Here is a 15,006-nt window from a genome sequence, read left to right as displayed (position 1 = left end):
TTTAGGAAGGAAAGCTGGTCAATCAAGTACAGCTTGGTAGGCTGGTGAGAGCTGGTCCAGGAAGCAGAGCCATTTCTATGTTGGACCAAGTCTCTTCAGCTGGACTCTCTTCATTCCAAAAAATATTACTGTGTCATTTGTTGCAAGCAGAATCCTGGATTTGTCACTTGGTCCACAATTAAATTACACTAGGGATACCGCATTCAGTTAGCACACTGATGTCATGAACACCAAAGCACCATGAGTAGTTTTGAAATGTTTACAGGGATTGTGTGAAAAGCTACTGAATTGCATTTGTCTGACAGTAATTTGTTTCCTCCCACTCCCCTCTGTTTTCCCTTCAGATCTCCAGTTCTGAAACCATTTTTCTTCCTTTATCCAAAAAAGAATGTTAAGGTAGGGACTGTTTGAAGCCTAGATCTTCTAGCTGCTGCAGCATAATTTTAAAAACCTGGGTCTGTTTTCAACAATATCTACTACAGTACATCCTATATGAGGCTAGAGGGTATAGCTAGAGCTTCTGCCTTGTATGTCCAGATGTAATAAGATATCTTTTTACTATATTTTATCATTTATGGAAGCACTAACTGCTCAGGGGTTTCTCTGAGGGCTAGAGACAAGGAAGTACATAACATTTCTGCTCTTTTTTCCCCCTGCCAGCCTCCAAAATGGCCCCATCCATGGTGTTTCAGCAGCAATAGTGTATTGCAATTAGATGTTAAGCATAAAATAAAAAACATTGGTGGCTGCTTGTTTGAAAGTACCCACATATATATATTTTTGTAAACCCTGTAACTAAGCAACTAACATTCAGTGGAGAAGATTCGGGTACCATTACAAACTTAAAATGATGTGTAAGAGAGATTTTAGCAAGAGGACCACTCAAAGATACCTAGATGTAAATTGCTGTACCATGACCCTCACCCCCCATGAATTCAGAAGTAGTGCAGACAGTACCTTTTCTTCTGCTTAGTGTTTGGATCAGCTTTCAGTTGTTCTATAAATGGGCTGTTAAAATACTGTTTTGGAATCTGACCAAGAGGAAAACCATGACCCTCGCCCCCCATGAATTCAGAAGTAGTTCAGACAATATCTTTTCCTCTGCTTAATGTTTGGATCAGCTTTCAGTTGTTCTATAAATGGGCTGTTGAAATACTTTTTCAGAATCTGACTAAGAGTAAAACCTATTGCATAAGATTTTGTCCTGAAAGACTCCAATACAAAGGTTCTATTATTTGGTTTGCAGTAAAGCTGTGTTCTGTTCTAGTCATGAATAAGGATAAGTGGGGCTTTCCTTCAGCTTTTATATAATTGTACTAACTTCAAAACTGAGTATGTTCAGTTTTACAGCTTCACATGTTAATTTTTTTTTGCTTTCAAATGGCATGTACAATAAACTGGGTCGTCCAGATCACCCAATCCATCTCTGGGCTCAAGCAGCACAGAATATGGATCAAAGTCAGAGTCTAACACCCTACACTAAACCACATATCATTGGCCTTTTCCATGGATGGCAGTTAAAATAATCTTGTAAAATTTCTGTAATTATCCATTTTTATAGGCAGATTAGCTGTTGCAGAATGGCAGACTTCCGTCAACCCAGATTTCATGGAAAACAGTACAAACTAGATGTGGTGTAGGAGTGCTGATTACAAACAGGATTACTAGTCTCTATCAGCATAACTAGTCCCTATCATCATAGCTTCTGATTTTGTGTGTGTGGCATTACAATAAAACTTGCTTAATAATTTAAGTCAGGATATTATTGCAGATTGACATATTAATGAATGGACAGCATGTTGAAACATTTGAAGAAGATCTTTCATTCACTTCAGATGCACCTGTTTCTCCTGAGGAGCTCAAGACTCATGAAGATCTCAAAGGTATTGTTTGTTGTTGACATTTACCTTTTGTTGATATTTTTTATACGTAGACTTTGTTCGTCATGCACTGTTCATTACAGCTTTAGTCTACTCATATCATGTATATGAAAAGCTAATCAACTGCAGTAAATCTGGAAATAATTTCTTTGTCAAATGTATGAAATATATTTTCCTCAACAATACTGTTAAGTCACACGCTATTTACAATGAAAAATTATGTTTATAAATGTTAACAATAATCAAGTCTTCTCTAATGTATTAATGAACAAAAGTAAAACTTGTTAATATGTAATTGAAGTTGTACATGGAGTGAGGCCTTAGACATAATCTGTGTAATTATCTAACAATATTCCATGTGCTGAAGATTGGAGGAATTACTGTTTTTAATAGGATAAGCATATTCATCCACATGCCAGAATTGTTGCATTCTGCTATTTATTCTAGTACCTCAGATGATTTAACTACTAAAACTGATTAAGCAAATTATATAACTGAATGAGTGTTTTGAAAAGAAAATGCCATGTAAGAAATAATTTCATCTGGAAGCTTGCTTAGGGCAATTTTTCATCTCTCAATGGTAAATTTTAAAATTTGCTTGTAAACTATGGAAATTAGAGTACCAAACAAGATAACAAGAATCCAGGGTTCAAATCCTCACTTTCCCCCTCTTTTCCCCCCCTCATACAAGATAAGCATAACTCCAATTGGGGTAAGCATGTTCTGAGGATACAGGGATATAAAGTACATCTTCTCAATGGAACAGCTGACATTCATTGTTAGAATTCAGTAGGATCAGGGATAGTACAGTCTCCCTCTACACAACAACCCCCTCCATCATCCCCCAAGCAGTACAGGAGGCTGTGTTGTAGAATGGAGAGGAAAAGTTGAGTTTAGCCCATAGGAACAGGAAACGTAAGTCACTCTTATTTCCTTTCTTTCTACTTTTGCAGTACACTGGTCCCTCCACATTTGTGGATTTGACTTTTGTTGATTTAGTAATTCATAGATTTTATTAATATGTTTTCTCTAGGAATATCTAGGACCTCCAGCGCAACTCTATGGTCAACTTTAACCATAAAGTCGCACTGAAGGACCTAGAGATTCATAGAAAGAACACTTCACTAGACATTTGCAGCTTCTCCAGCACAATTCTCTGGTCATCTTCTGGCAGAGGTTGACCACAGAGAGCAACTGGAGGACCTAGAGATGCTTAGATGTTCTCTCAGGTAAAAACAGTGTTTCTGTTTTTTGCAGTTTTCCCACATTCCTGGTGGTCCTGTGCCCCTAACCCCAGCAAATGTGGACAGACAAGTGTATATCCAAAGTGATTCTGTGAGGAAAGCTTTATTGCTTGCATAATTAAAAATGCATACAGTACTCTCTCATACAAATATCAGTATACTTGATCATCATTTGGAGTGACCAATTCTTTTTTGGTAGGTGAAAAATTAGTAATTTGTTTCATTTTGTATGTACAGATTTACCAAGTGGTCCACATGTATATCGCCTGGAAGATCTTGCCTATACCAGGAGTGGGGACAAGGGCAACTCAGCAAACATAGGTATTCTTTAATTCATATTTAAAAATATGATGTCTGTGTTTATTAAATAAATAGAACTGTCCTCAAAGAGGTACTAACAAAATGATAGAACATGTTCCTATAATCTTTGCCTCTCCCTTCCCCAAGTATTTTTTTTCATAATAAAGGACTTAATGGTTTTGTTTCCTTTCTTCCACTGCACACATTCCACTTCCAACTCCTATGAGGGGGGATTCTGTTCTGTTCTGCTCATTTTGTTTATACTGTTGCATCTGTTTATGTATCTTACTGCATTATGTCTTTATTATTAGCTGCCTTGGGCCTGTTTTGCAAAAGGTGAGCTATAAATATTTGAAATAAATAAAATGTGGCTTTCAATAAGGCTTCTACTTCAAATAATGTAAAATATTCAAAAGTTTTAGTGGAGTGAAAACCACTGTTTTACTTTACAATATACTAGCAAGAACAGATCATAATCACAAATAAAGACAACAGTGGTGGTGGGATGGGGAAATACATTCTGCAAAGAGATTTTTTTTTATTTTGTACTGCAGGCAAGGCCTGGGTAACTGTGGGTTGAAAAATAACTCAGCTCTGCATGACTTTTTTTTTAATGGTGGGTTTGATGTTTCATGCAAAACAATAATTGAGTGTGTTCTATTTGTATGTAACAATAGGTGTCATAGCCCGCCATCCCCTCTATTATCCATACCTCAAGAAAACCTTAACTACTCAGGCCATCGAAGATTATTTCCAACATCTTTTAGAGAAAGGAAAGTCTGGAGAGAGCTTGGTCACAAGGTATGCACTTGTTTGTATTAGTACATTCATGCTGTGTGGTTTGAAGAAATTGGAATTCTTTGACAGCAAGAAAATATTTAGGTTTGAAATAATTTAAGTTTAATTATATTTTACTGTAAAAAATGAGTCAGTAAGTATACTCTCCTGTACATTTTGTGTGTGACAAAGAAGAGTGGATGCAAGCAGTAATAGCAACAAGATGAAAATCTTTAGGATTTAACATTTCAGGATCAATCATATTTATCCCAATATCTGAAAATTATTAATTGGCCTGTTCAAGCCTGTCAGTTTATAATGGAGGGAGATGGCTTTCTCATGTTCAGAACTCTGGTCTAAATCCAGGTATACAACTAAAGTAGACCTATTGAATCAATAAGCGAGTAGTAGGATTTACATAAATGCTGATTCATCATTCAGTGGTTGCTGCAGTCCCAGCCCAATTGTGGGTGGAGCAGCCTCTGGTTGCTCTTTACCAGCTGTGTGCTTCAGCCCTAAGTCATAGACTTGTCCACACTGAGGTCACCTGGGTGCTCAGGCTCCAAATCCAAAAATGGGATTCTAAAAGGAGACCAAAGGGCAGAATGAGAGTGGCAAGAATCCAAGACTGGGAACTGCAGGGCCACAGGAATGTTTTCACATTTAAATTTACAAAGCCTTTTAATTACTAAGTCTTCAAGCTTATGTTCTAATAAAGGATGATATGCATCAAGCATTTACTCTGAGGTTTCCCACAAGTGATTAAACTCATATGCAGCACTTTCTCATTTTGGTATATTATAAATAACTATGCCCAATGCTTGTTTATCAACTAACAAAATGTTCACAATATTGAGGAATTCTGAAAGTATAAAAATGGAGAACAGGTTTGATTAATGTATATAAGAGCGTATTTTGGACAAGATAGTTAAATATCTTCCTGAGTACAAGCCTCTAACTGTGACAGTCATCATGCTGTTCTTGCCCTTCCTACTGTGTGAACTGATCTTTGCTGCTTTATTCATTAAAATATCTGCTCAACTAGAGACTGAAATTTCTAGATAAACTAAAGTTATTTTATTAAGCAAATAATGCACATTTAGTTTGGTGTGTCTTTTAAAGATGGTACTGTATAAAATAATAATGTGAACAGTGTAAAATCCAACTGCACTCCACGGACCCAATCCATCACTTTGCCAGCTCTAAAAGAAACAGCAAAATGCCGCTCCTTTTAGGCAAAAAGGTGCCATTGCAGCCGCTGCAGTACTTTTCGGCACTCCTTTCGGCATGTGGCATATAAACGCCGTGCCGAAAGGAGCACTGTGGTGCCGGCATGGAGGCATCATCGGGGCATGCATCATCCAAAACACCACACCCCATACCGCCCCACACCAGTACTTCAAGCCAATCTGGGCAGCCCCTTAGTAATATTCTTTATATTTCATTAATTTATTTCACAGGTAATATACATACCATTACCATTATATACATATATCTCTTTGGTGGTCCCGCAATGTGAAAACAAGAATCCAGAAACACGAGAGACACTGCCGACTGGGCCAGCCAGAAAAATCAGCGGTAGCAGAACATGCCACAAACCATCCTGGAAATAAAATACTGTTTGAAAACACTGACATTCTGGACCATGCTGACCACTACCATGTCAGGATGCACAGGGAAGCCACTGAAATCCACAAACACCTGGACAATTTCAACCAGAAAGAAGAAACCCTTAAAGTGAACAAAATCTGGCTACCAGTCCTGAGGAATAGCAAAATAAGGATTCAGCAAATGCAAATGGGAAACCATTTGGAGTCAGGGGCTTTCCCAGCAGATAATGATCACCAATTAGCAGACATTAATCCTCTTTTGCATTAGCCTCCCAGCCTGAGGACTGCCATCAGCACAGAACAATACACATGCAAATCAGTCCTGCATTCCCAGGCTCACACAGTATATATAGACCCACTTTTTCCAGGCAAGCATTTTCTGAAGATGCCAGCCACAGATGCTGGCGAAACATCAGGAAGAAAATCTTCTAGAACATAGCCCAAAAAACCCACAAAAAACCTTCTATTGTAGTATCCTAAAATTATCCATGATATAATTTTTAGTTCATTTGAACTGAAAGTTCATGAAGCAAACCATATTTTCTCTTGGCAGATATGAGCTACCTGGAATATATGGACTGAATTTTGTACTAAAAAATGCCCTTGGTGGTGGCGGCACAGCATCACTGAGAAGTGACCCACAAGTAGGTATTTAATTTGGTACGGGTGGGAACTGTTTTAATTTTTGGGAAATGTCTCAAGAATTTTGTGGACTTCTCCAAATTATTTGCTAATATTTTGCTTTTCCCCCTTAACTACGTTTGTCAATTTTAACAAATTGTGTTCTGTAAGTCTGTAATATCTGCTGTAATTCACTGTTATTAATTAATTCTACCTATAGAGCTACAAACTTTCATCACATACATTTCTAAGATATACAGTAACTCTGTCCTGCTGTCTGTATTGGCCTCTGGAAACACAGCTTCGGGCTGCAGGGATGAGGGTGGGGGATAATTCCAATCAGCATTAGATCATATGATGTTTTGTACTGAACTTTTCATGCAGTTTGGGAAACCTTTCCTTTCACTCATGGACTTTATTCTTCAGTTTCCCTTCCTATGGAGACATGTTCAACCCTATAGTATGCATATATACTGAGAAGTAACTGCTAAATTATGACAATATATTAAGAATTGAAGTATAAAGCAAGAAAAAGGCCAAAGCAACCTTTTCTTCCCAAGAACCTTGCAGTACAATGAAGGGGATTGCTTTGTCTTTTGTCTGAACATGAGATTATTTTATTGCAGAAACGGGTCATATGTAATTGTTTTCTTTCTTTTTATAGGGCAAGGCATTTGGGCAGATGCTGCTGGACTTCCAGATAAAAAAAGTTCCAGATTTGAAGTCTTTGATAGAATAGGATCATTATTCTCATTCAGTTTTGAAACCACATTAAATAAATATCAAGCAAAAATAATTTATCAAGAAAAAAAATGAAGAAAGTCTTAAATGTGGTGGCAATTATCAGTGAGAGATTTAACTAAGCAGTGATATGAGAATGTTAGGAGTAATGCCAGATTTGCTGCTGTGTAAGTGACTGGTATTTCCTGTCTACTGCTTTGGATGAAGAGCCTATATCCTACAATTATAATTAAACAATAAATGAATATTTTTATAAAAGATAACTATTGTCCCAAAATAAAAGTTGCCTAGCCTTCTCCATTGCTTTTCCTTACAGCAGTAACAATTCCCTTTATAGAACCTGTCTCCAATAAAAATCATTATATGCTAATGGGTGCTGTCTTATGGAAATGAAATATTGTTACTCCTTCTGTCTGTTGTTTATTCTTGTTGTAACCCTCCTAGGATTTTCTTGGCATATTTATTCAAAGGTGATTTAATATTGCCTTCCTGAGAGAGTGTGACTTGTCCAAGATCACCCACTGGACTTCCATGGCTGAGTGGAGATTTAACTCTGGTTTCATGAAATCCTAGTCCAGCTCAAACCATTGCACCTCACTGGCTCACCTCTGTTAGTAGCACCTCTAATAACACTAGTTGCACATAACAAATGAGAAATCAAGTAAGACAAAGCTATGTTTCTTGTTGAATTTTCCTTCATTTTTTTTTTTAGGGTATGGAGTAGCATGGAACAAATTGGTAATTTCCTAGTATGTAATTCTGAAGGAAAAAATAAAGTGTGTTATTCCATGGCTACCTGAAAAGGTTGCATCACTGACTACAAGTGATTTCAATCTGCAGCCAGTTGGGTATGATGTAGTATTTATATAAGGTGCTATGTTATCACCCCCAGAAAAAAGAATCATGTATGCTGTGATTTCCCCCAACTTTTTTTTTTATTATTTTTATTTTTTTGGGCCACCCTTCTATTTACTGCTTTTATTTGTGGCCTGTAGTTCTACTGATCAATCCAGCCATATTCTTAAAGTTTGAAAATCAAATTTGTGACTTTTGTGCAAGATGATAATGTACGCTGGCAATTATGGAGTGAAAAGTGTAGTTTCTCAAATCTCACTCCTCAAATCAGACTAACCTTCGTGATCCTGAAGTATGTTTCCCAGGGAAAAACTTACAACAACATTCTAAATTCTTGTGACTAACACCTAAATATAGGTTGCAATATCTGCCACTTTACAAGAAAGGCTTAAATGGCAATAGCAACTTTCTTCCTTTTATGAGTGGGATTTTCTTCTATTTAGATTTATTTATTAATTCATTTAATACTGACATTCTAATTTCAATCAAAACTAATTATTCTATCTTTAGAGATCCAACTAAATAATCCTACTAGAATTGATAATAACCACAGCCACTAGTTATGGTGGTTAGATAGCATTAGATGGTTTATTACTCAAAATATCCATAAACGGTTTTCAATCTTTCAAAAGATTCACCCTGTGGATGAGAGCTCTCCAAGGATCCCTATCCTCCACTGCCTTGCCCAGATCCTGCAAGCCCTTGCCCATAACCCCCCTGATCGAGTCTATCCATCTGGTTTGTAGTATTCATCTCTTTCCTCTACCCTCTACTTTTCCTAGCATTATTGTTTTTTCTAGTGATCTGTGTCTTATTATGTGGCCAAAGTACAATAGTCTCAACTAGATCATCTTAACTTCCAAGGAGAGCTCTGGTCTGATCTGTTCAAGAACCCATTTGTTTGTCTTCTATGCTGTCCATGGTATCCTATGTTGTCTTCTCTAGCACCACATTTCAAATGAGTTGATTTTCTTTCTGTCTGCTTCCTTCACTGTCCAGGTCTCGCATAGTAATTAGGAATACAGTGGCCTGAACAATTCAGTTGAACATCTTTGCTCTTCATTATCTTTTCCAGTTCTTTCATAGCTGCCCTTCCCATTCCTAGTCGTCTTCTTATTTCTGGACTGCAGTCTCCATTCTGATCAATGTTTGATCCTAGATGTGAGAACTCTTTAAATATTTCAATTTCCTCATTGTCTAGATTGAATTTGTATATTTCTTCTGTAGTCATTATTTTTATGTTTTTTTATGTTCAGCATCAGACCTGCCTTTGCTCTTTCATCTTTGACCTTCCTTATTAACTATTCCAAGTCCTGATTGTCTTCAGCTAATATTATGGTAACGTTCACATATCTTAAGTTGTTAATGTTCCTTCCTCTTATCTTAATGCCTGCTTTTTCTGATACTAATTTTGCTTTCATCATATAAATTAAACATCATAAAAAAGTTCCATGGCTGAGCCATTTTTAGACTTATATGTTTATTGAGTAGTGTAAAGAAGAGAAAATCTCTCCGTTGGAGATTAAATGTAAAAATTATAGAACAGCAACCCTACTTTAAATATATGGGTCTGAAATTTAATTCAGATTTGTCTTGAAAACTCATTTTTGTGCAGCTAAGTTGAAATCTTCCCATTCCACTAATACTCTTTTGAAATTTTCTAGATTCCATGGGGGGGGGGGGGACTTGGTTACTCCTACAGTCAAGGTTTTCCAGGGAAAAAGTGTCTCCCATGGTGCAGAGATTTAGAGATACAATCATGTTTTCCTTTAAAAACTGTGCAGAATGCTTTCTTGAAATTTCTTCTGGTTGCCTCTAAAAGTACACCTGTTTCGAAACAGGGCTAATCTCTTAAAGCAGATGTGCATATGGCACTAGCCTCATATTGGCTGAAGCTGGCTAGCATGAGTGACACTTGGCTTCCTAAAAATGCTTCCTAGAATAATTACGATCTCCCTTCCAAAACTCTTGGACAAATTCAGTTAGAATGATACTCCATCACTATGAGTTTAATGTAGAAGCCCTTTCAAATTATTCTGCCAACAGAAAAAATTCAGTCTGCCTCCAAATGGTGGGACCTACATTATTATGCTTTCTCAAACAACATATTCTTTATGGCACCCACCTTATAAAATATCTTTGGGGATGGAGCAATATTTTTTCTTATTTATTTTTAATTACATCTTAAAAGGTAACAGTACCTAACATCAGCTATGTGCATTAAAAGAACCAGAACAGAACAAAGTTAAAGGATGTGGAAATTGTTGGTCAACAATTATTGTGCCGTTGTCTCTATTAAGTAAGCCCTTTCAGGAATTGACAAGGATGTTGTAAGATGTCTTTCCAGAAGATGTTGTGTGACTCTGAAGGTTTAAATCTATGTGGATGGTTATGTACAAAGTTAATTAAAAGTATCCAATCCTCTTGAAACATGTCTGGTCTCTTGCCCCCACTTAGAAATGCATTTACAGCCCTATGTTTTCAGAGTATGGAATCCACCTATCTGAAGGGAAGATAAAATAATACTCCTGTGCACCAAAGATTTTGTATTTGCGAGTTTGGGGAAGTGGAGAACATTCAACAATTATCTTCTGCAATGTCTTCTGTATATGGCCTTTATAGACAAAAGTTCTTAATTATATTCTTCAGTCCCTTTCCAATCGACCCTCCCTTAAGCAGATTTGTATTTTATTGGTTGCCAATTTTATCATTGCTATGGTTGCAAAATTTGCTCTGTCCACAAGTAAGTTAAGTTCCAGACACTAAAATTATTAATAGGAATTACACAGGAGTGATGCAGATACATGGTACTCCATCTGGGAGCCTTTAATTTATATTAATGATGATTTTATATTTTCACATTTGTATATTTTGTGTATTACTTGCTTGTTACATGTATTCTGTTTAAAATTTACTATTATATTTTGTTTGTATTTTACATTAATTTTATCAAATTGGGATGGCTTCCAGCTTTTATCAATAAACAGACTTACAGAACATATATACAACTTGATTTCAAACAACTTTCATTATTTCATGACTAGATGGAATGTGTGACTATTTTCCATAGTGGAGTTTAAAAGTTGGGTAATGTAATATTTCACACAAATTTCATTAGCCTTGCTGAATGTATCACTGAACCTCTTTTTTGACAGAATTGTCTAGTAGGACTTTACTGTAATACTTGTTTGGGATGGAAGGTAAAGTATCAAATGGTCCATCAATGTGCTCATGCTTTGAGTTAGCATGGAGGATTGATCTGTATACATTGCTTTGGAGGGTATGGCTATAGCCATAGCATTTTACTTCAAATTGGTGTTTTTCCCCCTCCTTGGGAAATGAGTATTCAATAAATGTCCCCAAGATAAATTATATGTATGCAGGCAATGGAAAATCACCCTAGATTGTGAGGGATATTCTGTACTTTTTGATACAAAGGGATTTTGTAGCACCTTTGAGACTAACTGAAAGACGTTTATGGCATAAGCTTTAGACACAATCTACATCTTTTAATTAGTCTAAAAGGTGCTACAAGATCACTTGGTATACTGATACAGACTAGCACAGCCATTTCTTTGTATATGACCACTGTGGGGTTTTTTTAGTCAGTTTCTCAGTTGTTATGTGACTACAAGTTGGTCCCAATTTATAGTGACCCTAAGGCAACCTATCTTAGGGTTTTCTTGTCAAGTTTCTTGAGAGGGAGCTTGGGGCTCAGATAGTGTGATTTGCCAAGCTGGGATCTGAACCCCAGTCTCCAGACTCAAAGTCCAACACTCAAACTGTACACCGCTATGATCATTGCGGAATAGCGGTCTATAAATAAAACATATAATAATAATAATAATAATAATAATAATAATAATAATAATAATAATAAACCATTACACAATGTTTCTCAGTACAAAAGAAACATTCCAAGAGTGTACTGAAAAATGTAGGGTGTCAGGGGCTAACAAGAAACAACAAATTTTGCCAGGCAACTAAAGAGAAGATGATCAGACTATATGAGCTATTTGAAGTACCAATATTTGCATTTCACATTGACCTTAAAATTACATTGAGGTGCATATGCATGAAATAAGGCAGGATTGTGTTGCACATAAATATATCTTTTACATACAGTGTTCAAGATGTTTTAAGAAAAGCCTATGTAGGTCAGGCATTCTATAGCCCATGTGAGAAAAAAGAATGTGTATTTTTAAATGCTTCTGTGAGAATGGTTAGGTACAGCTGTATACAAAAATGTAGTTATAGGGAGATTAAGTGTCTAGGAATGCTTGTAAAAATAAAGATTTGCTAACTGGCTTGAGCTGTTCCAACTTCACCAGAAGCATGTAGGCACACATCATCTCTGATTGCATAGCTGTAATCAAGGTATTAATTTGTTGCACAATTTATGTTCAATTGAAGTTTGCTGTATAAGTATATATATATTAATAAATAAAAGCAAAGAAGAAAACTTTAAGGGCACAGTTCATGCTAAAATGTTATTCAGTCCAAGAGTCCAACCATATTTACTATATTAATCCCCCCTGAAACAGTGTATAAATATTTAAATTAAATTTTGATATTTTTAATTAGTCTTTGGATTTGGTCTCAAGATATTCTATGTTCTTTACATGATTGGTAAAAGTAGAGTACAGTCACTACTTAATTACTCACTTTTCTATGTGTACTTTTAGCATTAAATAAAGGTCCAATAGTATCAGTGGGCTTCTGTCTTCTTTTCAATCTTCCTTCACCTCTGTTTTTCTCTGTACTCATTATATTGCAATAATGTCCCAAATGCCATTTTATTAGCGATGTCTGCATCTCTGACTGCATCGTATTATTCAGCCATAGAAAGGAAATATGATCTTGAAGGATCAGACAGGAATGTATTTTTCTTTTATAAATATATTTCACCTTTCTACAAAATTTAAAATTCACTCCTATTTTTCATCCCGTCTGGAATGTGATTTGTGAATTGCTAAACTGCCGATTGCAATGAAATTGCTATTTCGTTTGATAGGTACCAATCCACCTGGTTTCTGTGGATAAATCTGCCAAGCAGAAGACAGCCCACATGCTAATGGCATCACTCACAGTTACATTGCAGTATAAACAAGAGTGGTTTACTAAATTTTAATGTTGCTGTTGCTTGGTCCCTGAAGAAGAAGTAAAGTTCAAGGAAATAAGCCCTTTCTCTTAAAATGAAGTCACTGGGTCAGACTACATTCCCCACATTCTCTCTCAATAGGTTTTTCTTTAAGGAAAAGCAGCTGTAGAAGATAGAAGTGAGAACCAACCAGAGGGGAAGAAGTTTAATTTATCACCATCCCTAGCTGCTTTTTCTCTTATAAAGGAAAAGATACAGCTATTAAAACTTTTTTCCTTGCTTTTCCGTGAAAGCAAAAAAGCTTAGCAATGGGCTTGTATGTGCATGCAAAAAATATGTCATGGTAATAAGATTTTCCATCTCTGCTAGGTTTCTAATCACACCTTTAAAAAGAAGGAGGGATGCTAAAGGGAGGGAAACTCCACTAAACTCCACATATGATTTGGTCAGACCCTCTGTCAGATTTTTTGGGTATTATGTATTTCTCTATGCACACATCCAAACAAGTAAGAGCTGGACTTTCTGTTTGACCTACTCTCACTTAACAAAGGTTGTAGACATTGGGAAGTGGTTACTAGTACTAGTCATCTAGCATGCCTTACATGCAGTTCTTGCAAGCACAGCTGTGCACAGCTGGATGAATAGAAAGATGGGTAACAGCATCTGTTAAGAGAAAGAGAACAGCATCTGTTGAAATAAAAAAAATAGATAAGCAACTTACTATATAACACTGTATGTCAATTTTGAATTGTACATTCCATTGAATTGAATAGAATACCCAGATAAGTTTGTAAGGGCATGGGATTTTAGTCTTGTTAGTATGGAGTAAAAAGGCCAACTCTAATCCAGATTTTTGTTTAAAAGAAATATGACAGCTCTAGAAGGATGCTTCAAAAGGTAGTGGTTGGGGAATGGAATGACAAAATTTAAATATGGCTAAGTGAAAATAAAGCAGATAAGAACTTTCTCCAAAGACTACAAAAATGTTTTCCAACACAATCCTATAAATAAATGTCTTCTTAGGAGTCATAAGAACCATTCAGGGCCTGACCCAAGACCTATCTAGTGCAGCATGATGTTCCTACATTGGTCAGCTAGATGCCTATGGGAATCCTGCAGTAGGACATGACCTCAATAGGACCCCCTTGCTCATGTTCCCACCAACTGATTCACAAAGGCATATTCCTTTCCTATACTGGAGGTTATATATAATATGATGTCTAGCAGTCACTGACAGCCTTAATCTCTATGAATGTATCTAATCCTCTTTTAAAGCTGTCCATGCTGGTGGTCTTCACTACATCTTGTGGGACTGAATTCTATGGTTTAATTAAGCAGCTTGAATCTCTCACTATTCAGTTTTATTTTATGAGCTTGAGTTCAAGTAATGAGAAACAGAAATAACTTTCCTAGCCACTTTTCCTAGACCAGCTACTCAAAATGGTGGTCCATGGACTAAAAGAAAGAATTGTCACTATTAAGCAGAGAGACAGTACTGGTCATGGCACATTGAAATACAATAAATACAATAATTGGCAGGAGGAAGCATTGATCTAGACTGTTTAGTTATGCATATGTCCATCAGGTCTGCCTATGCTTCATTTTGTATTTGATGCTAAAGGGCACCAAACATTTTAACCTTTTCTACAGCTTTGCAATAACCTTTCCTCTCCCTACGTTGTGACTGAAATTGTACATGGCATCTCAAGTGTGCTCACATTGTATATTTAATAAAGATATTATAATGACAGGTGTTTTTTTTTTAAAAAAAATAATCCATCCTTGATTATCTCCAATTTGGGATTTGCCATTTCAGATCAGCCACACAAGAGTATATTATAATTAATGGTATCCATTAAAACTTGCATCTCTTTCCA

The 15,006-nt window shown here is 36.3% G+C and overlaps 1 protein-coding gene across 5 annotated transcripts in view; it reads left to right on the top strand.

Moving 5' to 3' along the window:
• Positions 1–7,543, top strand: part of LOC121930983 — a 45,398-nt gene extending 37,855 nt beyond the window's left edge. For 2 of the 5 annotated variants that reach the window (XM_042468057.1, XM_042468061.1), the window contains 6 exons: positions 345–396; positions 1,772–1,883; positions 3,362–3,445; positions 4,102–4,225; positions 6,365–6,455; positions 7,097–7,543. In XM_042468057.1, the coding sequence (XP_042323991.1) occupies positions 345–396; positions 1,772–1,883; positions 3,362–3,445; positions 4,102–4,225; positions 6,365–6,455; positions 7,097–7,171 (538 nt within the window). In that variant the 3' untranslated portion in view covers positions 7,172–7,543. Of the gene's footprint in view, positions 1–344; positions 397–1,771; positions 1,884–3,361; positions 3,446–3,735; positions 3,761–4,101; positions 4,231–6,364; positions 6,456–7,096 lie in introns of those variants that run through there. The other 3 variants (XR_006104049.1, XM_042468059.1, XM_042468058.1) reach the window with 3 other exon arrangements.
• The last annotated feature ends 7,463 nt before the right edge of the window (positions 7,544–15,006 follow it).

This window comes from Sceloporus undulatus, chromosome 5 (assembly GCF_019175285.1).
Source record: "Sceloporus undulatus isolate JIND9_A2432 ecotype Alabama chromosome 5, SceUnd_v1.1, whole genome shotgun sequence".
Classification (NCBI taxonomy): domain Eukaryota; kingdom Metazoa; phylum Chordata; class Lepidosauria; order Squamata; family Phrynosomatidae; genus Sceloporus; species Sceloporus undulatus.
This window is presented reverse-complemented; position numbering and strand designations above follow the sequence as displayed.